This window comes from Salvelinus fontinalis, chromosome 4, assembly GCF_029448725.1.
Source record: "Salvelinus fontinalis isolate EN_2023a chromosome 4, ASM2944872v1, whole genome shotgun sequence".
In the NCBI taxonomy this organism is placed as follows: domain Eukaryota; kingdom Metazoa; phylum Chordata; class Actinopteri; order Salmoniformes; family Salmonidae; genus Salvelinus; species Salvelinus fontinalis.
Genome location: NC_074668.1, coordinates 12,118,889 through 12,145,446, shown reverse-complemented (window position 1 = coordinate 12,145,446; position 26,558 = coordinate 12,118,889). Strand labels below are relative to the sequence as shown.

General features: G+C 45.6%; 1 protein-coding gene across 2 annotated transcripts in view; it reads left to right on the top strand.

The window, feature by feature from the left end:
• The window catches only part of LOC129853098 (adhesion G-protein coupled receptor V1-like), a 236,226-nt gene extending 213,138 nt beyond the window's left edge, over nt 1-23,088 (top strand). The window contains exons 87-90 of one of the 2 annotated variants that reach the window (XM_055918806.1): nt 2,584-2,705; nt 11,537-11,722; nt 18,882-19,056; nt 22,636-23,088. In XM_055918806.1, coding sequence (XP_055774781.1) covers nt 2,584-2,705; nt 11,537-11,722; nt 18,882-19,056; nt 22,636-22,754 — 602 coding nt within the window. In that variant the 3' untranslated portion in view covers nt 22,755-23,088. The remainder of the gene's footprint in view (nt 1-2,583; nt 2,706-11,536; nt 11,723-18,881; nt 19,057-22,635) is intronic. The other variant, XM_055918807.1, reaches the window with a different exon arrangement.
• Nucleotides 23,089-26,558: the final 3,470 nt, after the last annotated feature.

Genomic DNA, 26,558 nt, shown 5'->3' with positions numbered 1-26,558 from the left:
AACAGGTGTATATATACTGAGATCATGTGACAGATTTTTTTATTTTACCTTTATTGATCTAGGCAAGTCAGTTAAGAACAAATTCTTATTTACAATGACGGCCTAGGAACAGTGGGTTAACTGCCTTGTTCAGGGGCAGAACGACAGATTTTTACTTTGTCAGCTCTGGGATTCGATCTTGCAACCTTCCGGTTACTAGTCCAACGCTCTAAACACTAGGCTACCTGCTGCCCCAAATCAGATCATGTGACACTTAGATTGCACACAGGTGGACTTAATTAATTAAATAATGTGACTTCTGAAGGTAATTGGTTGCACCAGATCTTATTTAGGGGCTTCATTGGAAAGGGGGTGAATACAAATGCACGCACCACTTTTTTTAAATGTAATTTTTTTAAACAAGTTATTTTTTTCATTTCACTTCACCAATTTGGCTATTTTGTGGATGTCCATTATATGAAATCCAAATAAAAATCCATTTAAATTACAGGTTGTAATGCCACAAAATAGGAAAAATGCCAAGGGGGGTGAATACTTTTGCAAGGCACTGTAGCTGCTGCCTTGGTGGCAGCTAATGGGTATCCATAATAAATACAAATACATTTACACACACACACACACACACACACACACACACAGACTCTCACACACACTCAGGTGCAGGTCATTTGATAGAATCTAACTAAAATATTGCCTATCAACATGCTGCAGATTTTATGGAGGCATGCGTTTCAATGCTATCCACCAAATGAATACGCCGCTGCCATTGATATTCAAACTCTTTTGTTCGGAGTGCATTTTGGAGGTTAGTCTCATTCACTGCCTTTTTGGACCAGATGCAATTTGGACAAGAGTGGCTACTTTCTGGGCCCAACTCAACAGCCCTGTCATTATGCAGTCGCTCTTTGTGCTCCCTGTGGCTAACACGCTAGGTATTAATGAGCACAGAGACAAAAACACTCTCTCGCTCTCTCCATATCTTCCTCCCTCTCTCTTTCTACCTCTCTTCACCGCTTCCTCTTTCTCTCTATCTCCATCTCTTCCCCCCTCTCTCTCTCTCTCTCTCTCTCTCTTGCTGTATCGATGCACTGCACCTTTTAATGACTCAGCCCTCTCTTGGCTCCTGAATGTGAGTTCTTGTTTTGTTTGTCGCCCTAATTAATAGACTGCATAAGAGGTGGAGGGTCAAAGAGGAGGATCAGGCCTGCTAATATAGTGGAGGATCAGGCCTGCTAATATAGAGGGGGTTCAGGCCTGCTAATATAGAGGGGGTTCAGGCCAGCTAATATAGAGGGGGTTCAGGGCTGCTAATATAGAGGGGGTCAGGCCTGCTAATACAGAGGAGGTTCAGGCCTGCTAATATAGAGGGGGTTCAGGCCTGCTAATATAGAGGAGGTTCAGGCCTGCTAATATAGAGGTGGTTCAGGCCTGCTAATATAGAGGGGGTTCAGGCCTGCTAATATAGAGGAGGTTCAGGCCTGCTAATATAGAGGGGTACGGGGTACGATGTGCCATATCCTGTCCAGTATATCATATCCCTGGTATAGCATCACCCTGGTATATTATCTACCTGGTATATCATTACTCTGGTATAGCATCTCCCTGGTATGGCATCACCCTGGTATATTATCTACCTGGTATATCATTACCCTGGTATAGCATCTCCCTGGTATATCATTACCCTGGTATAGCATCTCCCTGGTATAGCATCACCCTGGTATATCATTACCCTGGTATAGCATCACCCTGGTATATTATCTACCTGGTATAGCATTACACTGGTATAGCATCTACCTGGTATAGCATCTCCCTGGTATAGAATCTCCCTGGTATATCATTACCCTGGTATAGCATCTACCTGTTATATCATTACCCTGGTGTAGCATCTCCCTGGTATATTATCTACCTGGTATAGCATTACCCTGGTATAGCATCTACCTGATATAGCATCTACCTGGTATATCATCTACCTGGTATATCATTACCCTGGTATAGCATCTCCCTGGTATAGCATCACCCTGGTATATTATCTACCTGGTATATCATTACCCTGGTATAGCATCTACCTGGTATGCATCTACCTGGTAGGTTCTGTCCTTATAAAAAGTGGGTTACCAGGACCACTCACTTTCAGGTCCTACCAGCATGTGTAGGGACTACTTACAGCCCAGTCTTAGCTGAGCACTTGGCACAGCGTCCAGTCAGTGCGCGTGTGCGTTCGTGGGTGTAGGAGTGTGTTCGTGCGTGGAGACAGGTTTACTGTACGAGGCAGCCCTGTGCCAGGATCTGTGACCCACAGTAAAGCCTCCAGATTAAGAGTGGCTTCATTTAACCAGCCCTAAGGGCCTGGTCTCAACCCGCTGCCCCGGGCCCAGCTCACTACACTATACTGGGCCACAGCCAGGCCTGGACAGAGAGCAGATATCATTTAGAACACTCTGAACTTTTGGGGAAAACTCCCAATTTCTGATCGTCATCGGTTAAATATAATGTATTCATTCTAAGAATGTCTATTATATGGGTGTGTGTCTGTGTGTGTTAACTGTGTATTAGAGTAACTCTGCGCTGTTGTGTGTGTTTCAGAGGTGCCCATGGTGCTGTACCTGTTTGCCCTGGTGTCCCTGGTGTTGCTGTGGGCAGGACTACACATGGGCTACAGATACCTGTGGATGCTCATCCTCTACGTCATCTTCAACCTCCTGCTGGTAAGATATCATCATTGTGTGTGTCTTATTGACTCTCTATTTCTGTCAAAACTTAAGGAAAATCTTTCTTAGTTTTGTAAATGTTACAACAGCACTCCAGCAACTTCCTAGATACTTGAGATGCCAGATGTGTAGACATTGGCTTAATAACTCTCCTCAGGTTCAGTAACTCTCCTCAGGTTTGTTTTTGCCAGTGTGTGTGAGTTCAGAATAGCCTCTCTCCTTCTCAAAGCTCTTAGCTCTCTGGAGGCACACCTGTACTAAGTATTGATCCCTTAAAGGGACACACACACACACACACACACACACACACACACACGCATGAGGGGCCCAACAGTGCAGTGGCTTAAGGGGATATTTTGGCAATGAGGCCCTTTATCTACTTCCCCAGAATCAGATGAACTCATGGATACCATTTTTATGTCTTTGCTTGCGGTTTGAAGGAAGATGCTAACCATCGCTAGCACAATTGCTAACTAGCATTAGCACAATGCCTAGAAGTCTAGCTAACAGATACCCATAGACTTGCAGGTCATTATGCTAACGCTAGTTAGCATTGGCTAGTGAAACTACCTCTAACATTCTTGATACTGGACACAGAGACATAAAAATGGTGTCCACTAGTACATCTGACTCTGGGGAAGTAGATAAAGGGCATTTTAAGTATCATTTTAAGCCACTGCACTGTTGGGCCCCGTGTGTGTTGTGCGTGTGTGCGTGTGTGCATGTGTGCGCGTGTGTGTGTGTGTGTGTGTGTGTGTGTGTGTGTGTGTGTGTGTGTGTGTGTGTGTGTGTGTGTGTGTATGCGCGCGCGTGTGCATGCGTGCATGTTGGTCAATTGATGTGTGTGGGCGTGTGCCTGCGTGCCTTGATGTGTGTGCTTGCATAAGTGTGTGTGTGTGTGTGTGTGTGTGTGTGTGTGTGTGTGTGTGTGTGTGTGTGTGAGTGTGTGTGTGTGTGTGTGTGTGTGTGTGTGTGTGTGTGTGTGTGTGTGTATGTGTGTGTGTGTGTATGTGTATGTGTATGTGTGTGTGTGTGTGTGTGTGTGTGTGTGTGTGTGTGTGTGTGTGTGTGTGTGTGTGTATGTGTGTGGGATGAAGGGTGTTCAAGTTGCCTTTGAAGCCAACCTTTTGATGTCTGGCCCTGCCAGTGTGACCTCTATTTGAGTGAAGATAGCATGAGGACTATCGTAGATACCGTATCTCCAGAGGGTGGAGGCCAGACCGCTCTCTCAGTACTCTCAGTACAGAGTGGGGAATGCATATCAGAGAGGGTGAGACTGAGAGAGGAGACGGGGCCATTTGTAAGATGGAGAGAACTTAATCATCAGGTACTTCTGTACAGCGTTGTATGACCTACAGCCACTAGTACTTAACATCTTGTTTAGTAACGGTTGCATAACTGACAATGTGCTGAAAGATGAAACTATTAATGCCTACTTCATTGTCTGTTGCTAGTTGAGGGTAGATTCCACACACACACACACAGGGTGTATCATTTGAAATATATTTTTTTTTACAACATTCGAACAATTGTTGCATTAGGTAGGCAGTGAACTGGACAGCGGCATAATTGTTCTTTTAGACCAGTCCTTGTGAATGTCTCTGTTAGGTGTCAATTTTTCTTGCAGACGTCATTTGTCCATTAAGTGTGTCACACAGGTCCGTGGCTCTATGTAGATGACCCCCGGCTCAATAAGCTGCAGACATCAAAATCAAATCAAATTCTATTAGTCACATGCGCCGAATAAAACAGGTATAGACCGTTGATAGATAAGAATGAGAGATAAAAGTAAGAAGTAATTAAAGAGCAGCAGTAAAAATGTACAATATATACAGGGGGGTGCAGGTATAGAGTCAATGTGCGAGGACACCGGTTAGTTGAGGTAGTATATACGTATAGGTAGAGTTATTAAAGTGACTATGCATAGATAATAACAGAGAGTAGCAGCAGTGTAAAAGGTGTTTGGGCAATGCAAATAGTCTGAGTAGCCATTTGACTAGATGTTCAGGACTCTTATGGCATGGGGGTAGAGGCTGTTTAGAAGCCTCTTGGACCCAGACTTGGCGCTCCGGTACTGCTTGCCGTACGGTAGCAGAGAGGACAGTCTATGACTAATGTGGCTGGAGTCTTTGACAATTTTTAGGGCCTTCCTCTGACACCGCCTGGTATAGAGGTCCTGGATGGCAGGAAGCTTGGCCCCAGTGATGTACTGGGCCGTTCGCACTACCGTCTGTAGTGCCTTGCGGTTGGAGGCCGAGCAGTTGCCATACCAGGCAGTGATGCAACCAGTCAGAATGCTCTCGATGGTGCAGCTGGGGGGGTTTTAGGATCTGAGGACCCATGCCAAATCTTTTCAGTCTCCTGAAGGGGAATAGGTTTTGTCGTGCCCGCTTCACGACTGTCATGGTGTGCTTGTACCATGTTAGTTTGTTGGTGATGTGGATTCCAAGGAACTTGAAGCTCTCAGCCTGCTCCACTGCAGCCCCGTCGATGAGAATGGGGGTGGTGCTCTGTCCTCTTTTTCCTGTAGTCCACAATCATCTCCTTTGTCTTGAACAAGTTAAGGGTCTTTGAGCTTTGAGGGCACTATGGTGTTGAACCCTGAGCTGTAGTCAATGAATAGCATTCTCACATAGGTGTTCCTTTTGTCCAGGTGGGAAAGGGCAGTGTGGAGTGCAATAGAGATTGCATCATCTGTGGATCTGTTGGGGCGGTATGCAAATTGGAGTGGGTCTAGGGTTTCTGGGAGGATGGTGTTGATGTGACCCATGACCAGCCTTTCAAAGCACTTCATGGCTACAGACGAGAGTGCTACGAGTCGGTAGTCATTTAGGCAGGTTACCTTAGTGTTCTTGCGCACAGGCACAATGGTGGTCTGCTTAAAACATGTTGGTATTACAGACTCGGACAGGGAAAGGTTGAAAATCTCAGTGAAGACACTTGCCAGTTGGTCAGCGCATGTTCGCGGTACACGTCCTGTTAATCCGTCTGGCCCTGCGGCCTTGTGAATGTTGACCTGTCTAAAGGTCTTAATCACAGTGGCTGAGGAGAGCGTGATCACACAGTCTTCCGGTACAGCTGGTGCTCTCATGCATGTTTCATTGTTATTTGCCTCGAAGCAAGCATAAAAGTAGTTTAGCTCGTCTGGTAGGCTCGTGTCACTGGGCAGCTCTCAGCTGTACTTCCCTTTGTAGTCTGTAATGGTTTGCAAGCCCTGCCACATCCGACAAACGTCAGAGCCGGTGTAGTACGACTCGATCTTAGTCCTGTATTGATGTGTCGCCCGTTTGATGATTTGTCGTTGGGCAAAGCGGGATTTCATCTGAGCTTCTGGGTTAGAGTCCCACTCCTTGAAAGCAGCAGCTCTAGTCTTTAGCTCAGTGCGGATGCTGCCTGTAATCCATGGATTCTGTTTGGGGTATGTACGTACAGTCACTGTAGGGACGACGTCATCGATTCACTTATTGATGAAGCCAATGACAGATGTGGTGTACTCCTCAATGCCATTGGAGGATCTCCGGAACATATTCCAGTCTGAGCTAGCAAACAGTCCTGTAGCTTAGCATCTGCTTCATCTGACCACTTTATTATTGATCTAGTCACTGGTGCTTCCTGCTTTAGACATTAATATTATTTGTATTTTTTAACTAGGCAAGTCAGTTAAGAGCAACTTCTTATTTACAATGATGGCCTAGGGACAGTGGGTTAAGTGCCTTGTTCAGGGGCAGAACAACAGAGTTTTTCCTTGTCAGCTTGGGGATTCGATCTAGCAACCTTTTGATTACTGGCCCAACGCTCTAACCACTAGGCTATCTGCCGCGGGCGAGATGTCACGATGACAATAACTGATGTGCTTAGAAACCCGAGCCATTCACAAACACCCAACTATGAAGTCATCTGATCAGATGTCCAGCCTGACCAACGGTATGACCTACTTCCTCCAATGTTACCCAGTTGATATCAAGACTTCATGGAGATCAATCGAGTGTCTTTGTCTAAGACATGACTTTGTTTCACAGCCTGTCATTTACGGCTTCCCTGCTACAATAAGCTCCAGTACAGGACAAATCCCCTGAAGATGTAGAGAGAGGCCAACTGAAAGGCCTTTGGTTCATCTTTTATGAATGCATCTCTCTGCTTTGACCCTCCCTTGTCCCCTCACCCCCCCCAACACACACACACACCACAACAAGCAGTAGTTTCCAGGGAGTGTTCTCTCTAAGTCAGGAATAATTTACCTGGAACAGACAGTTTCCTTTTCTACATGTAATGAGGTTCCAAAGCGAGCTGTGTTCAAGACCATCGATTAACTCTAAACAAATACATCTGACCTAGATATTCCAGAGTGCTCCTACTGCTACTGCTACTCTTACTCGTACTGCTACTCCTGCTCCTACTGCTACTCTTACTCCTACTCCTACTTCTACTCCTGTTCCTGCTACTCCTGCTACTGCTACTCCTGCTACTGCTACTCCTACTGCTACTCCTGCTACTGCTACTCCTACTGCTACTCTTACTCCTAATGCTACTCCTACTGCTACTCCTGCTACTGCTACTCCTACTGCTACTCCTATTGCTACTGCTACTCCTTCTCCTACTCCTATTGCTACTGCTACTCCTGCTACTGCTACTCCTACTGCTACTCCTCCTACTGCTACTCTTACTCCTACTGCTACTCCTACTGCTACTCCTACTGCTACTCCTACTGCTACTGCTACTCTTACTCCTACTGCTACTCCTACTGCTACTCCTACTGCTACTGCTACTCCTACTCTTACTGCTACTCTTACTCCTACTGCTACGCTTACTACTACTGCTACTCCTATTCCTACTCCTACTGCTACTCCTACTGCTACTCCTATTCCTACTGCTACTCCTACTGCTATTCCTACTGCTACTCCTGCTACTACTACTCCTACTGCTACTCCTACTGCTACTCCTGCTACTGCTACTCCTCCTGCTACTCCTGCTACTGCTACTCCTGCTACTACTAATCCTACTGCTACGGCTACTCCTACTGCTACTCCTGCTACTACTCCTGCTACTACTAGTACTACTACTACTACTGATAATGCTACGGCTTCTCCTATTGCTATTCCTGATACTACTACTGCTACTCCTGCTACTCCTACTGCTACTCCTGCTACTCCTACTGCTATTCCTACTGCTACTCCTACTGCTACTCCTACTACTACTACTGCTACTCCTACTGCTACTGCTGCTGTTACTCCTGCTCCTACTCCTATTGCTACTGCTACTCCTAGTCCTGCTGCTACTTCTGTGCTACTCCTACTGCTACTCCTATTGCTACTGCTACTCCTACTGCTACTCCTATTGCTACTGCTACTCCTACTGCTACTCCTGCTGCTACTCCTGCTGCTACTCCTATTGCTACTGCTACTTCTGCTGCTACTCCTGCTGCTACTGCTACTCCTACTCCTGCTGCTACTCCTACTGCTACTCCTACTCCTTTTGCTACTCCTATTGCTACTGCTACTCCTACTGCTATTGCTACTCCTACTGCTATTGCTACTGCTACTCCTACTGCTACTCCTACTGCTACTCCTACTCCTATTGCTACTCCTATTGCTACTTCTACTCCTATTGCTACTGCTACTCCTACTGCTACTCCTACTGCTACTCCTACTGCTACTGTTCTCTCTCCTATCGATGCCAGCGTCCGGCAGGAACACAATTAAGGGACAATTGTTCTGCTTTGAGAGTCTGCGTTTACGGAGGAAAAACAATTTGTTTTGTGGGGAGATGAGGAACATTGAGATCAGAGCACTGATATGTGCGTCATGACACAGCCATTAAGGGCACGTCATCACCAACACTAATAGAGCATTAATAGAGTGGAATCAACAGACAGGAAATGTAAAGTACAGCGCTGCATTAGCATGAATTAGGTTTTTAAAATTAGCGTAATTGAAATGATAATTTCATTAGGATTTATGATATAATCACATTCATTCTATGTTGCGTGGAGTGAGGTTTATATGTGTATGGCAGGATAGCAAATCTTCAGATCACGGTTAACTGTTGTGGCTGCCATAAGCTTCAGAAACACTAAGGAATAATTTCAATGACGTAGGTTATCCTAGCTATCTATTGAGTTGGTATAGTATCTGATTATCACACTTGCTTCTGTTCTGTAGCAATTTCTTACCACAGTTGCTTATGTACCTCTATGCTATTGCACACTTGGCAGTTTCACGCTCATTCAGGTTGTTTTGTGTTATCCCTCATGCGGTACATGTTCCATGAGGATCATTTTCCATGTTGTTATTGTTGTTGGAGTGACTGTTTATTTCACTGTAAAAGGCTGTTTAATCTTTCTGCTCACAACAGAAAGTGTGTGTGTGTGTGTGTGTGTGTGTGTGCAGAGAAGGTATTTTCTCTGCATCCATTTCAACTATATAGACATTGTTAATGCTATGGCTGTATTCTATCATCTCTAAACCACAGCAGCATCACTGTAGTCCTGAGCAGCCGTCAGCCAGCTGGCTCCAGTGCACTGGCTATATTTCATACATCCTGGTTAGTGGTTAGTTAGCACTGCTCTGGTGCTACTAGGCTACATCAGAGGACATCTGTACAGGAAGGGCAAACATCAGCGAATGGATAGAATATTCCTGAGGAGACTTTGGGTCCTATTACATCTAGGGAAGTAGAAACTGGTAACTTGATGTCCAGGGTGGTTATTTTCTTGCATTGCAGAAGTGTAAGCCTGGATTGAATGGGTCAAGTAAACAAACAAATGTTTCAGTGTGTTCTAGGTACAGTGCATTTGTAAAATATTCAGAACCCTTGACTCTTTCCACATTTTGTTACGTTACAGCCTTAATCTAAAATTGATTAAATCGTTTTCTTTCCCCTCATCAATGTACACACAATACCCCATAATGACAAAGCAAAAACAGATTTTTTTAAATGTTAGCAAATGTATAAAAATACAAAACTTAAATATCACATTTACATAAGTATTCAGACCCTTTACTCAGTACTTTGTTGAAGTGCCCTTGGCAGCGATTACAGCCTCGAGTCCTCTTGGGTATGACGCTACAAGCTTGGTACACCTGTATTTAGGGAGTTTCTCCCATTGTTCTCTGCAGATCCTCTCAAGCTCTGTCAGGTTGGATGGGGAGCTTCGCTGCACAGCTATTTTCAGGCTCTGGCTGGGCCATTCAAGGACATTCAGAGACTTGTTCCCGAAGCCACTCCTGCGTTGTCTTGGTAGTGTACTGAGGGTCGTTGTTCTGTTGGAAGGTGAACCTTCGCCCCCAGTCTGAGGTCCTGAGCGCTCTGGAGAAGGTTTTTATCAAGGATCTCTCTCTGTACTTTGCTCCGTTCATCTTTCACCGTAGGGCTGGTGCCAGATTTCCTCCAGATATGATGCTTGGCATTCAGTCCAAAGAGTTCAATCTTCTTTCTCATGGTCTGAGAGTCCTTTAGGTGCCTTTTGGCAAACTCCAAGCGGACTGTCATGTGTCTTTTACTGAGGTGTGGTTTCCATCTGGCCACTCTACCATAAAGGCCTGATTGGTGGAGTGCTGCAGAGAGGGTTGGCCTTCTGGAAGGTTCTCCGATCTCCACAGAGGAACCTTGGAGCTCTGTCAGTGACCATCAGGTTCTTGGACACCTCCCCGACCAGGGCCCTTCTCCCCAGATTGCTCAGTTTGGCCTGGCGGCCAGATCTAGGATTAGTCTTGGTGGTTCCAAACTTCTTCCATTTAAGAATGATGCAGGCCATTGTGTTATTGAGGACCTTCAATGCTGCAGAATTGTTTTGGTACCCTTCCTCAGATCTGTGCCTCGACACAATCCTGTCTCTGATCAATTGAATTTACCACAGGTGGACTCCAATCAAGTTATAGAAACATCTGAAGGACGATCAATGGAAACAGGATGCACCTGAGCTCAATTTCGAGTCTGATAGCAAAGGGTCTAAATACTTATGTTAATAAGGTATTTCTGTTTTTTAATTTTAATAGATATGCAAAATTTTCTAAAAACCTGTTTTCTCTTTGTCATTATGGGGTATTGTGTATAGATTGATGAGGGTGATAAAAGTATTTAATACATTTTAGAGATGAGGCTGTAGTATGTTTAGAATGTCCCTGAATCAGTTTAGTAATTGACGTTCTTTCTGTCTTCTATTATCCTATAAATGGATTTCTATCTGTCTTGTTAATTGCTACTGAAATCATTCTCTCCCTAGCTAGCTTTTAAATGTTTTATTGAACCTTTATTTAATTAGGCAAGTCAATTAAGAACAAATTCTTATTTACAATGACTGCCTGCCAAGAGGCAAAAGGCCTCCTGTGGGGGCGCGGGCTGGGATTAAAAATAAAAATGTAGGACAAAACACACATCACGACAAGAGAGACACAGAAACACTATGTAAAGAGAGACCTAAGACAACAACACAGCATGGCAGCAACACAGGACAACACAGCATGGTAGTTACACAACATGACAACAACACGATAGCAACACAACACCCCTTAAAAATATATATATATATTAAAAAAATAATAATAATAATAATAAATAAAATAAAATAAATAATAAAAAAACACAACATGGCTGCAGCAAAACATGATAGCAGCACAAACATGGTACAAATATTGTTAGGCACAGACAACAGCACGGAGGGCAAAAGGTAGAGACTACAATACAACACGTGTAGCTGGCTGGTTAGCGCTGAGCCTCTCTGTACCTCTTATGTCCTCCCAGGGTGGTGTAGGGCTGTGACCCAACCTCCTCTAGTAACACACACACACACACACATAACCCCTGACCTTTGCCCTGTGCCCTCTCCCCAGGGCCTATACGTGTTTGCTGTGTACTTCCTGATGCACAACCAGCTATGTTGGCCAGCCAAGGCTAGCTACACGGTGGAGATGAACGGCCAGGGCAGTCCAGACTCCGCCTACCAGGGAGGCGGTGCCGCCACCATAGGGGGGGAGATCACCAAGTCCACCCAGAACCTCATCAGAACCATGGAGGAGGTAACACACATGCAGTCTCTCTCTGCCATCGTTCCCTCCCTCACTGCCCCAAACTATGGAGAAAAATGGATAAGAAATACTGAGAAGCCCTGTTCAAGCCCTACAAGCCCGAGGCTGACTGACTGACTGACTAGCTGACTGACTAGCTGACTGGCTGGCTGACTACTGTTACCAAAGCTCTGAGTCTGCTTCACCCTTACCTCCCATACCCCTTTGTCCCCTGCCCAGTGTAGGGGAGACAGAGGGGGGGCAGATTTTATGTAATTTCTCCTGGGAACACTCAGTCCCTTTTTTGCCAAAGTAGGAATCCACTAATCCTGTTTTTTTTCATAATCAATCAATCAATCAAGTTTATTTTATATAGCCCTTCGTACATCAGCTAATGTCTCGAAGTGCTGTACAGAGACCCAGCCTAAAACCCCAAACAGCTAGAATGCAGGTGTAGAAGCACGGTGGCTAGGAAAAACTCCCTAGAAAGGCCAAAACCTAGGAAGAAACCTAGAGAGGAACCAGGCTATGAGGGGTGGCCAGTCCTCTTCTGGCTGTGCCGGGTGGAGATTATAACAGAACTATGCCAAGATGTTCAAAAATGTTCATAAGTGACAAGCATGGTCAAATAATAATCATGAATAATATTCAGTTGGCTTTTCATAGCCGATCATTAAGAGTTGAAAAACAACAGGTCTGGGACAGGTGGCGGTTCCATAACCGCAGGCAGAACAGCAGCAAGGCCAGGCGGACTGGGGACAGCAAGGAGCCGCCACGCCCGGCAGTCCCGACGTATGGTCCCAGGGCTCAGGTCCTCCGAGAGAAAGAAAGAGAGAAGGAGAAAATTAGAGAGAGCCAAGATTTTCAAAATGTTCATAAATGACAAGCATGGTCAAATAATAATCAGGAATAAATCTGTTGGCTTTTCATAGCCGATCATTAAGAGTTGAAAACAGCAGGTCTGGGACAGGTAGGGGTTCCGTAACCGCAGGCAGAACCGTTGAAACTGGAATAGCAGCAAGGCCAGGCGGACTGGGGGCAGCAGGGAGTCGTCATGCCCGGTAGTCCTGACGTATGGTCCTAGGGCTCAGGTTCTCAGAGAGAGAAAGAAAGAGAGAACGAGAGAATTAGAGAAAGCATACTTAAATTCACACAGGACACTGGATAAGACAGGAGAAGTACTCCAGGTATAACCAACTGACCCTAGCCCCCCGACACAAACTACTGCAGCATAAATACTGGAGGCTGAGACAGGAGCGGTCAGGAGACACTGTGGCCCCATCCGAAGATACCCCCGGACAGGGCCAAATAGGAAGGATATAACCCCACCCACTTTGCCAAAGCACAGCCCCCGCACCACTGGAGGGATACCTTCAACCACCAACTTATAATCCTGAGACAAGGCCGAGTATAGCCAACAAAGATCTCCACCACAGCACAAACCAAGGGGGGGGCGCCAACCCAGACAGGAAGATCACGTCAGTAACTCAACCCACTCAAGTGACGCACCCCTCCCAGGGACGGCATGAAAGAGCACCAGTAAGCCAGTGACTCAGCCCCTGTAACAGGGTTAGAGGCAGAGAATCCCAGTGGAGAGAGGGGAACCGGCCAGGCAGAGACAGCAAGGGCGGTTCGTTGCTCCAGAGCCTTTCCGTTCACCTTCACACTCCTGGGCCAGACTACACTCAATCATATGACCTACTGAAGAGATAAGTCTTCAGTAAAGACTTAAAGGTTGAGACCGAGTCTGCGTCTCTCACATGGGTAGGCAGACTGTTCCATAAAAATGGAGATCTATAGGAGAAAGCCCTGCCTCCCGCTGTTTGCTTAGAAATTCGAGGGACAATTAGGAGGCCTGCGTCTTGTGACCGTAGCGTACGTATTGGTATGTACGGCAGGACCAACTCGGAAAGATAGGTAGGAGCAAGCCCATGTAACGCTTTATAGGTTAACAGTACAACCTTGAAATCAGCCCTTGCCTTAACAGGAAGCCAGTGTAGAGAAGCTAGCACTGGAGTAATATGATCAAATTTCTTGGTTCTAGTCAGGATTCTAGCAGCCGTATTTAGCACTAACTGAAGTTTATTTAGTGCTTTATCCGGGTAGCCGGAAAGTAGAGCATTGCAGTAGTCTAACCTAGAAGTAACAAATGCATGGATTAATTTTTCTGCATCATTGTTGGACAGAAATTTCTGATTTTTGCAATGTTACGTAGATGGAAAAAAGCTGTCCTTGAAACAGTCTTGATATGTTCGTCAAAAGAGAGATCAGGGTCAAGAGTAACGCCGAGGTCCTTCACAGTTTTATTTGAGACGACTTTACAACCATCAAGATGAATTGTCAGATTTAACAGAAGATCTCTTTGTTTCTTGGGACCTAGAACAAGCATCTCTGTTTTGTCCGAGTTTAAAAGTAGAAAGTTTTCAGCCATCCACTTCCTTATGTCTGAAACACAGGCTTCTAGCGAGGGCAATTTTGGGGCTTCACCATGTTTCATTGAAATGTACAGCTGTGTGTCATCCGCATAGCAGTGAAAGTTAACATTATGTTTTCGAATAACATCCCCAAGAGGTAAAATATATAGTGAAAACAATAGTGGTCCTAAAACGGAACCTTGAGGAACACCGAAATGCACAGTTGATTTGTCAGAGGACAAACCATTCACAGAGACAAACTGATATCTTTCCGACAGGTAAGATCTAAACCAGGCCAGAACTGGTCCGTGTAGACCAATTTGGGTTTCCAGTCTCTCCAAAAGAATGTGGTGATCGATGGTGTCAAAGGCAGTACTAAGGTCTAGTAGCACGAGGACAGATGCAGAGCCTCGGTCTGACGCCACCAAAAGGTCATTTACCACCTTCACAAGTGCAGTCTCAGTGCATGGGGTCTAAAACCAGACTGAAGCATTTCGTATACATTGTTTGTCTTCAGAAAGGCAGTGAGTTGCTGCACAACAGCTTTTTCTAAAATTTTTGAGAGGAATGGAAGATTCGATATAGGCCAATAGTTTTTTATATTTTCCGGGTCAAGGTTTGGCTTTTTCAAGAGAGGCTTTATCACTGCCACTTTTAGTGAGTTTGGTACACATCCGGTGGATAGAGAGCTGTTTATTATGTTCAACATAGGAGGGCCAAGCACAGGAAGCAGCTCTTTCAGCAGTTTAGTAGGAATAGGATCCAGTATGCAGCTTGAAGGTTTAGAGGCCATGATTATTTTCATCATTGTGTCAAGAGATATAGTACTAAAACACTTAAGTGTCTCTCCCGATCCCAGGCCTTGGCAGAGCTGTGCAGATCCAGGACAGCTAAGCCCTGGAGGAATACGCAGATTCAAAGAGGAGTCCGTAATTTGCTTTCTAATGGTCATGATCTTTTCCTCAAAGAAGTTCATGAATTTATTACTGCTGAAGTGAAAGCCATCCTCTCTTGGGGAATGCTGCTTTTTAGTTAGCTTTGCAACAGTATCAAAAATAAATTTTGGATTGTTCTTATTTTCCTCGATTAAGTTGGAAAAGTAGGATGATCGAGCAGCAGTGAGGGCTCTTCGGTACTGCACGGTACTGTCTTTCCAAGCTAGTCGGAAGACTTCCAGTTTGGTGTGGCGCCATTTCCGTTCCAATTTCCTGGAAGCTTGCTTCAAAGCTCGGGTATTTTCTGTATACCAGGGAGCTAGTTTCTTATGACAAATGTTTTTCGTTTTTAGGGGTGCAACTGCATCTAGGGTATTGCGCAAGGTTAAATTGATTTTTGTCCTCCGACGTCCTTGGGTAGGCAGAAGGAGTCTGGAAGGGCATCAAGGAATTTTTGTGTTGTCTGAGAATTTATAGCACGACTTTTGATACTCCTTGGTTGGGGTCTGAGCAGATTATTTGTTGCGATTGCAAACGTAATAAAATGGTGGTCCGATAGTCCAGGATTATGTGGGAAAACATTAAGATCTACAACATTTATTCCATGGGACAAAACTAGGTCCAGAGTATGACTGTGGCAGTGAGTAGGTCCAGAGACATGTTGGACAAAACCCACTGAGTCGATGATGGCTCCGAAAGACTTTTGGAGTGGGTCTGTGGACTTCTCCATATGAATATTAAAATCACCAAAAATTAGAATATGATCTGCTATGACTACAAGGTCTGATAGGAATTCAGGGAGCTCAGAGAGGAACGCTGTATATGGCCCAGGAGGCCTGTAAACAGTAGCTATAAAAAGTGATTGAGTAGGCTGCATAGATTTCATGACTAGAAGCTCAAAAGACGAAAACGTCATTTTTTTTTTGTAAATTGAAATTTGCTATCATAAATGTTAGCAACACCTCCGCCTTTGCGGGATGCACGGGGGATATGGTCACTAGTGTAACCAGGAGGTGAGGCCTCATTTAACACAGTAAATTCATCAGGCTTAAGCCATGTTTCAGTCAGGCCAAGCACATCAAGATTATGATCAGTGATTAGTTCATTGACTATGACTGCCTTTGAAGTGAGGGATCTAACATTAAGTAACCCTATTTTGAGATGTGAGGTATCATGATCTCTTTCAATAATGGCAGGAATGGAGGAGGTCTTTATCCTAATAAGATTGCTAAGGCGAACACCGCCATGTTTAGTTTTGCCCAACCTAGGTCGAGGCACAGACACAGTCTCAATGGGTATGGGAATGGCTGAGCTGACTACACTGACTGTGCTATTGGCAGACTCCACTAAGCTGGCAGGTTGGCTAACAGCCTGCTGCCTGGCCTGCACCCTATTTCATTGTGGGGCTAAAGGAGTTAGAGCCCTATCTATGTTGGTAGATAAGATGAGAGCACCCCTCCAGCTGGGATGGAGTCCGTCACTCCTCAGCAGGTCAGGCTTGGTCCTGTTTGTGGGTGAGTCCCAGAAAGAGGGCCAATTATCTACAAATTCTATCTTTTGGGAGGGGCAGAAAACAGTTTTCAACCAGCGATTGAGTGCTGAGACTCTGCTGTAGAGCTCATCACTCCCCCTAACTGGGAGAGGGCCAGAGACAATTACTCGATGCCGACACATCTTTCTAGCTGATTTACACGCTGAAGCTATGTTGCACTTGGTGACCTCTGACTGTTTCATCCTAACATCGTTGGTGCCGACGTGGCTAACAATATCTCTATACTCTCTACACTCGCCAGATTTAGCTTTAGCCAGCACCATCTTTAGATTAGCCTTAACGTCGGTAGCCCTGCCCCCTGGTAAACAGTGTATGATCGCTGGGTGATTCGTTTTAAGTCTAATACTGCGGGTAATGGAGTCGCCAATGACTAGGGTTTTCAATTTGTCAGAGCTAATGGTTGGAGCCTTCGGCGTCTCAGACCCCGTAGCGGGAGGAGTAGAGACAAGAGAAGACTCAGCCTCAGACTCCGACTCGCTACATAATGGGGAAAACCGGTTGAAAGTTTCTGTCGGCTGAATGAGCGACACCAGTTGAGCATTCCTACAGCATTTCCCTCCAGAAGCCATGAGAAAGTTGTCCGGCTGCGGGGACTGTGCGGGGGGGTTTATACTAACGTTACTATCTGTACTTACTGGTGGCACAGACGCTGTTTCTTCCTTTCCTACACTGAAATTACCCTTGCCTAACGATTGCATCTGAAGCTGTTGCGATGGAAAGTTGCGATGGAAAAACTAAAAATATAAACGGTACTTAAAAACAAAAACAAAACGTAAACTTGGCAGCTAGCAAAGTAAAGTTGGCAGCAAAACGCACAGCAACAAAACGCACAGCAGACACGTCTGCAAATTCAACAGGAAGTGACGTCACTAGGAACACAAACGTTGTGATTTGGATATAAGAACACAAACGTTGTGATTTGGAACCTTGGGGTCCATCCCAGCAGCAGAGCGGAGGGAGCTGGAGAGAAAAGAGAGAAAATTGAGAGGTGGAAAGGAAAGAGAGGGGCGAGAGGTGAAGGGGATTGGTACATGGGAGGCATCTCGTCAACCCACTTCAGAGCGGATGTGACAAATCCACTGGTGCCTGGCGGTGCCTAATTCACCAAGCTCTAAACACTCTGTACCCATTATAGGCAATTACGCCGTGCTGTCTGTCATTACAGGCCTGTTCAGATAGGCTAGTACACCCGCTGTCTGTCTGGCTGTTGATGATATGTTGTTCATTTCAATCAGCTATGTAGTGCTAGGGCAAAAACTGAAATGTGCAGCCCTCTAGGGTCCCCAGGACCAGATGAAGAAACAATGAGATAAGCTATTACACCTGCCTGCCTGTCTGCCTGTGTCTGTCTTTCTGCATGTCTGTCTGTCTGCCTGTGTCTAACTGTCTGCCTGTCTGTCTGTGTCTAACTGTATGCCTGTTTTTGTCTAACTGTATACCTGTCTGTCTGCCTGTGTCTAACTGCCTGTTCTAGCTAGTTGTCCGTGAGGGTGCTGAACTCTCTTTCCATCACTACTCTTGTAGACATTTAGTGATTATCCCCGGGTTCTCTCTCTGTGTCTCTGTGTCTCTGTCTCTCTCTGTGTCTCTCTCTCTCTCTCTGTGTCTCTGTCTCTCTCTGTGTCTCTGTCTCTCTCTGTGTCTCTGTCTCTCTCTGTGTCTCTGTCTCTCTCTGTGTCTCTGTCTCTCTGTGTCTGTCTCTCTTTGTCTCTCTGTGTCTCTCTCTTTGTCTCTCTGTCTCGCTGTGTCTCTCTCTGTCTTTCTCTCTGTGTCTCTCTCTGTCTCATATTCATCAGCAGCAGGCTCAGAGCCTGATTTTGTATGAGGCGCACGTGACCCCTCATCCTGCATTAACCCTTTGGGGAGCTTGGGCAACAAACTCTGTGTGACCCTCCATGTCTCAGACGTGATTACACGGCTCACAGGCCCATTCTCTGCTACCCAGAGCGGACTTGGTGCCAGAATATGCCTGGTGTGTGTCATTGCATTAATCATGGAGATTTAGTTGACCCATTTACACGCTCATCTCTGGTTAGTGTTGTCTATGGAACGCCTTGAGGACGAGCACTTAGCCATCCAAACACTCTAAATGTTAGCTCATAAAAGGCACTGTAGAAATGGAACCCTGACATATTTTAGGCTCTGTCATTTCAACTTGTTGGAATTTGTTGGAGTGGCTGTCTTTGATAATACCATATTCAGTCTGTAAACGTGTGTGTCTGCGCGTTTCTGCGGCTGTGTGTGCTTGCGTGCGTGTGTGTGTGTGGCAGGTGTCCGCGGACTGGGAGCGTGCGTCTCTGCGTCGGGACAGCCAGCCCAGCAGTGTGTTTAAGCAGAGCCCTCAGGGCGGAGCCTACGCCACCAACGGAGGTTTCATCAACACCAACCTAGTGGCCGACGATGAGTCCCAGGACTTTGACGACCTCATATTTGCCTTAAAAACTGGTAAGAATCATCGCTGAGTGCCACATGGCACCCTATTTCCTGTATAAAGTACTACTTTTTATCAAGGTTTTTTAATATTTGCGATTTGGACGTTTACACAGATAAACAGGTAGTGGGCAAAACACAAACTGAACCCTTACCACATCAATCCCAACCCCCTATATAGTGCACTACTTTTGACGAAGGCCCATAGGGCACTTTGTAAGGAATACTGTGCCATTTGGGACAGTGCCTATTGCTAATCCTGCACACGTATTCCTCATCAGCCATCAATATGAAGCCAATAACTAGAGTCCAGAGTTATTCCTGGTCAGGTCACATGCTCAGGAAAAACTCCTTGTCCTACTCCTCAACACCATAATGGTGTCATGGGAGAAGTGAAAAATGCAATGACTCACTATAAATACAAATCACATCTTATACCCTCGTAGGCTAAAGTTCCAATGACTCAGTATACATCATTTTTTACATTTTACAGTTTAGTCATTGACCCCACGCTCTTATCCAGAGCAACTTACAGTCAGTGCATTCATCTTAAGTTTGCTACGTGGGAGTCGGATAACCACATATCACAGTCATAGCAAGTATACGTTTCCTCAATAAAGTAGCTATCAGCTGGGTCAGAGCTAGTAAGGGGGAAATAAGTCAAGTGTTAGTTTACAAAAGGCCTTTTTGGGGGGGGGGTTGGTGTGAGGAGGGGGTGTGAGGGAGGGGGGGTGCTGTGGGATTATTTAAGATACTCTTTGAAGATGTAGGGTTTCAGATGTTTTCAGAAGATGGGCAGGGACTCTGCTGTCCTAATTTCAGAGGGAAGCTGGTTCTACCATTGGGGTGCCAGGACTCTGCTGTCCTAACTTCAGAGGGAAGCTGGTTCCACGTTTGGGGTGCCAGGACAGCGAAAAGCTATGCCTGGGATGAGCTGGAGCTGCCCTTCTGTAGGGGTGGGAGGGCCAAGAGACCAGAGATGGCAGAATGGAGGGCTCGGGTTGGGAGTGTAGGGTTTGAGCAAAGCTTGAAGGTAGGGAGGGGCAGTTACTCTTGCTGCTCCAGATGGGAAAACTTGGAAGAACATACAAATCTTATTCCCTCGTAGACTAAAGTTCCAATTTGTACTTGAGCGTACATTCTCTATCTGGAATATGGGTGACTCACATATGGCTTTTAACCTTTGTGTGCTTTTGTGTGTGTGGGCTCATGTATACGGTTGTGTGTGTGTGTGTGTGCTTGCATGAGTGTGTATGCATGCCTGTATTGTTTGCATGTGTGTAGCCATTACTGCTGGCCCTGCTCAATCACTCCTTTCCAGAGCTTTAATCCTGCACCCTTAGGAACCGCTTTTCCTCAGTCATCAATGTTTAATGAGATAAGGGGCTAACAGCAGACTGATATATCACCGCTCCCATTCTCAAGTCACAGAGTAATCGCTTCACGCTGCCTGAATAACAAGTGGTAGACCCAATTGAACACATGCCAAATAGTGCTCATGTAACGGCTGTCTAATGCCTCCTCCTCGGATATGGCTCCTCGGATGAGGAGGAGGAGTAAGGGTCGGAACAAAATGCAGCGTTGTATGCAGACGTAACAAAATTTATTTAAACAAGACGAAACACGAAGAACACTTGAAATGATTACAAAATAATAAACGACGTAGACCGACCTGAACATAAGAACTTACATATACACGAAGAACGCACGAACAGGTACAGACTAGCCAAAACACGGAAGACAACGAAACAGTCCCGTGTGGTGCGACAGACACAGACACAGGAACAATCACCCACAAACAAACAGTGAGAACAGCCTACCTTAATATGGTTCTCAATCAGAGGAAACGTCAAACACCTGCCTCTAATTGAGAACCATATCAGGCAACACATTCAACCCAACATAGAAACACATAACATAGACTACCCACCCAGCTCACGTCCTGACCAACTAAACAAAGTAAAACAAAGGCAAATAAGGTCAGGAACGCGATAGCTCAGTACTTTTTCTGTATGAAATATATATATATAGCCCCTGGTCCAAAGTAGTGCACTATAAAGGGAATAGGGTTCCATTGGGGACGAAACCATAGAATGGTGATGTCATGGCTCTTTCGTAGTGACCAAGCCGGCAGTGCTCTGTGAAAGAGTCATGACATGTAGCGTGACATCCTCATACAGTTTAGATGGGACGTCTCTTCGCCACACATAGCTACTACGTTCACTGTGGTTGGATTCTTTAGAGAGGACAAGTGTACGTTTTATTAACCTTCTCTATCTCACCAATTAAGATCTCTGTTCATAGAAACACACCCCATGGAAAGAGACGTGACATTTAACTTGTATACGAGTCAACCCTGGTAGTCGTGTCCATATCATGGAAAAGGATTTGACCCTTCCTCGTGGTGGCCAGCAAAGCCCCTGATTTGACCAGTCCCTGAAGGGCCCCATGCTAAACAGGGGTTAATCTGGCACCTCAGTGCTAACCGGGCCCTTGGGAGTGGGACCGAGAATACACACCGGTATCCACACCCATAAAAACACTTGTCCATTGCCGTGGCGATGCTAAATTTAAAGTCCCCCTGGCGGAAGCGGACTTGGAGTCAGAGGTGTTAATGAGAGTGGATTGGGTAGAGAGGGTAATGTTACCGTAAACAAAAGCCTCGGGGAGAGGAGAGCTAACCCTTCTTCTGCCGTCTGTGACGTGGATTGTATGCGCTGTATTCTAATAGGCAGTTGTTATGGAGGATGAGTTTCTCTGGCCTTCTCTATCACCCATCGGTACACCCCAACATTCAGCCTCAAGAGGAATACAGATATGGATGGGGTGGCATTTACATTTTAATTACCTCTCTTACTGGTCAAACGACAACCAATCAAGGTTAAGCAAGATTGAAAAGCATAAAGAAAAATGTATAAACACAAATATTTGCTATTATGTCTTCATCAGAGTGCCTCCAAGACCCCCTTTGGTTGTTGTGGAACACCTGAAGCGCTCCATCTACTTACAGTATTTCCAATTTTCTTCAAGGTTAATCAGAATAGAGGGGGGGGTGATTGTTATGGGTAAAAAACAACCAATCCTGGCCACTCTTGAACCAGATAGAAAGTATGCAGACATTTTAATGGACCTGTATATTTTCATAATATGTGCGTCCCAAGCAATACCATATTCCCTTAATAGTGTTCTACTTTGACGAGAGCCCCATGGGTCCTGGGGTATATATAGGGAATAGGGTTCCATTTTAGACACTCCATTGTTCATGCCTTTACCTTTGGTAATGTTGAAAATGCTATTTTATGTAAAGTGTTGATTTAGCTGTTGATTATTGATCACTGTCACGTTTCACTCAGAACACTGCAGCAGGTGTTGATGTTGAAATCTTCGGTATACAAAGAACAAATAACTTGATGTTTTGTTAACGAGTTTCTAAGTTAACACTGAATGATGTCAAACATTTATCATATCTCTGATCCACGGTGTAGTGTACAGAGAGTAGTGGATGAACGCGCACTACGCCTTGGACCAGAGATAACAACATTATTAATAAGTGATGCTTGACGTGCGCCGTCTCTGTCTCTCTCCCCCTGTCAGGATCGGGCCTTAATCTGAGCGACAACGAGTCGATCCCCGGGAGCCATGACGATCGGAGTACGGCCCCGTCTCAGATAGTAGAACTAAGACGTATCCCCATCGCAGACACACACCTCTAACCTCACAAGTTTTTATACCACAGAGAACAGCACAAGTGGTTTTATATTTATACTGCCTTTGCACTAAAACATCACGTTTTTTTTAATAGAGTAGTTTTTTTTTTTTCGTCAGTTGTTTGATATCATGAAAGCCGGTGATGTTTTGGTCTGTTTTTATATGAATATATCAATGAGTTACTAAATGAATGTGTAAAGGTTCTCGACAGAGTTTTTTAAGCTGATTTGATCTTTCCTGGGTGTAAATTATTTTGTATGGTTTTTAGGACAAAAGCCAGCACCCTCAAACCTGCTGCTAAGGTTTCTGTAACATTGTTAATAAATATTTCAACAGATATTTTACATCGGGCTGTCTTTATTCAAAAGTGATTGGGTTTAGAGTGGCCGGCAGCAGTCTATGGTAAATGTCAGCAGTCAAACATAAAGAGAGGTGAACTTGTGTGAGAGTTGCGTAACGCAGGATATGGAATTGCTGAGTGGCTGTGGGGTCACGCAGTCTCATGGGGAAATTTCACAAACTTGCTCTACACGTTCTGAGAATTCTGGTCCATGGAAAGGTCTGAATATTTCTGCTTGTGTCTGCAGGAGGCGGAGGGACTATGAACTATAGATGAGATAATACCTAATCATAAAACCTGTCAATCTACTGTAAATGTTCAGAATACAAGGTCAAACACAGTATTCATGGGTTGCACGTTACGTTAAGTTCTATGTCAGCTGACGGTCTACTCAATGCATTCTCAATTAGCGCTGATGAAAATGACCATAAATAAGAATGAAACTGAGGAAGTGAATGACCAAAAGTGGTGTCAGACAATAGAGAGTTTGTGTAGTTAACAGCCATTGAATAAAGATCGGGTTTGGATAATAAGTAAAGGAGTTCCACAGTCTTAGGCCGAAACAGAAGGAACAGCCTCACCAAGCTGGAGCACTGGTGCCAACCCGGCATCAGGGGCCTGTTCAGAAGCGTGCAACGTTGAAGAACGGTCAGATAGAAATCAATTGCGCAGAACAAATAGAATTGTCTGTCAAGTTGAATAGGGGATCGAATCGGCTCTATTCATTACATTTCTATCTGCAACTTTCTGATGGTATCACCTTACTGAAAATACGCCAGGTTTCTGTATTAATTACATCTGAAAGGAAACACCTATGTGTCAGGAAAGTTGTATATCAATAGAGTGTAATATAAATGCATAGGTCTTCGTGTGGGCGAGACATTCCTTTATGACAAAAGTTAAGATCACAAATTATTACCCAGACTGACATTACCCAGACTTATTAGGATGAAGGTAAGACCCAGATGCAGACAACGTCGAATTAACAGGGGCAGGCAATAGACAGGTCAAGGCAGGTAGGGGTCAGTAAACCAGAAGTGGGGCAACGGTACAGGTCGGCAGACAGGTTCAGGGACAGGGGCAGGCAGAGTGGCCAGGCAGGCAGGCAGGCTCAGGGGCAGAGGCAGGCAGAGTGGCCAGGCAGGCAGGCAGGCTCAGGGGCAGGGGCAGGCAGAGTGGCCAGGCAGGCAGGCTCAGGGGCAGGGGCAGGCAGAGTGGCCAGGCAGGCAGGCAGGCTCAGGGGCAGGGGCAGGCAGGCTCAGGAGCAGGGGCAGGCAGAGTGGGCAGGCAGGCAGGCAGGCAGGCAGGCTCAGGGGCAGGGGCAGGCAGAGTGGTCAGGCAGGCAGGCAGGCTCAGGGGCAGGGGCAGGCAGAGTGGCCAGGCAGGCTCAGGGGCAGGGGCAGGCAGAGTGGCCAGGCAGGCAGGCTCAGGGGCAGGGGCAGGCAGAGTGGTCAGGCAGGCAGGCTCACTGGCAGGGGCAGGCAGAGTGGCCAGGCAGGCTCAGGGGCAGGGGCAGGCAGAGTGGCCCGGCAGGCAGGCAGGCTCAGGGGCAGGGGCAGGGGCAGGCAGAGTGGTCAGGCAGGCAGGCTCAGGGGCAGGGGCAGGCAGAGTGGCCAGGCAGGCTCAGGGGCAGTGGCAGGCAGAGTGGTCAGGCAGGCAGGCAGGCTCAGGGGCAGGGGCAGGCAGAGTGGTCAGGCAGACAGGCTCAGAGTCAGGACAGGCAAGGTTCAAAACCAGGAGGGTGAGAAAAAGAGAGACTGGGGAAAAGCAGGAGCTGATAACAAAAATGCTCGTTGACTTGACAAACAAGACGAACTGGCAACAGACAAACAGAGAACACAGGTATAAATACACAGGGGATAGTGGGGAAGATGGGCTACACCTGGAGGGGTTGGAGACAAAGACAGGCGAAACAGATCAGGGTGTGACAAGACTGACATTACCCAGACTGACATTACCCAGACTGACACTACCCAGACTGACATTACCCAGACTGACGTTACCCAGACTGACATTACCAAATAGGTAAAGTGTTTGATCTGCGAAATGAGAGCCAGCGATCTGTGTGTCTGTGTGCCTGAGTGTATGTGTGTGGGTGTGCTTTGAACTGACCTCTGACCTCGTAAATTGCTAGACCTGGTTAACGGATAGAACATTTTTTGGGGGGGGCAAAACTGAGAGACAGAGGGAGTATTACTAGCTAAAGATGAATGTAGTCAGTTTGGATTGTTGGACACTGAGAGCACCAGCTAATGTGCTCTGCAGAGATTTCCTTCCTCTTATTTATGTAGTTAGTTTGGATTGTTGGACACTGAGAGCACCAGCTAATGTGCTAATTTCCTTCCTCTTATTAATGTAGTCAGAGGTTCACTTCCTCTTATTCCTTTAGTTAATACAAAAAATGTAGTACATTTCAACTCTATATCTGACATGGTGCAGGTGTCTTCTTCGTTTTAAGCCCATAGCCATGTGTGTGAGGTGTATACTTGTTTAAGACTACCAACAATCACTCTGTGTGACCCTGATTTAGCCCATTGCAGTATTAAACATCATTCACAAGTTTTCTCTCTCTCTTCCTCTTGGGGAAATAGGCTCAGTAACAATCCAAACTATTTTGATTAGATGCGTCCAGCCTCAACCTTTCTGTTTGTGTTCTTTTCTCTCTTCTAATACATTGATTTTGAATATTGAAATGTGCCGTGTTTATTTTGCATGTGGGTGACAAACTATAATTGCTATCCCTCCATGGCCTGGTGTAACTGATGCAGGTGGAGCTGCCACAGATCTGACTGTTGGTGGTCTGTCTGTGTGTCCTGGGGGATGTCCAGTAACACAACCACCAGCCAACACTTGTCCTCAGCTACTTATGTCAGGAGTTATGAGGGGAGCTGCAGCAGAAATAGATCTTTAGGCTCTTTCCCTTCTCAAAAAGTGAAAGGAGGAAATATGTCTACGGTTGGCTCTGAGGAGGATCATCTGATATGGCTGACGGCAGCACATAAATATATAATAAGATGTTTTATTGTCACATACACCAGATACTGTCGGTGCAGTGAAATGTGTTGTTTTACAGGGTCCTGAAAAGCTGAACAACGTGCTCGCCTCCAGTCTAACGTTTGGACACACCTACTCATTCAAGGGTTTTTCTTTATGTTTTACTATTTTCTACCTTGTAGAATAATAGTGAAGACATCAACACTATGAAATAACACATATGGAATCATCTAGTAACCAAAAAATTATTTTTTGAGATTCTTCAAAGTAGCCACTCTTTGCCTTGATGACAGCTTTGCATACTCTTGGCATTCTCTCAACCAGCTGGAATACTTTTCTAACTGTCTTGAAGGAGTTCTCACATATGCTGAGCAATTGTTGGCTGCTTTTCCTTCACTCTGTGGCCCAACTCATCCCAAATCATCTCAATTGTGTTGATGTCGGGGGATTATGGAGGCCAGGTCATCTGATGCAG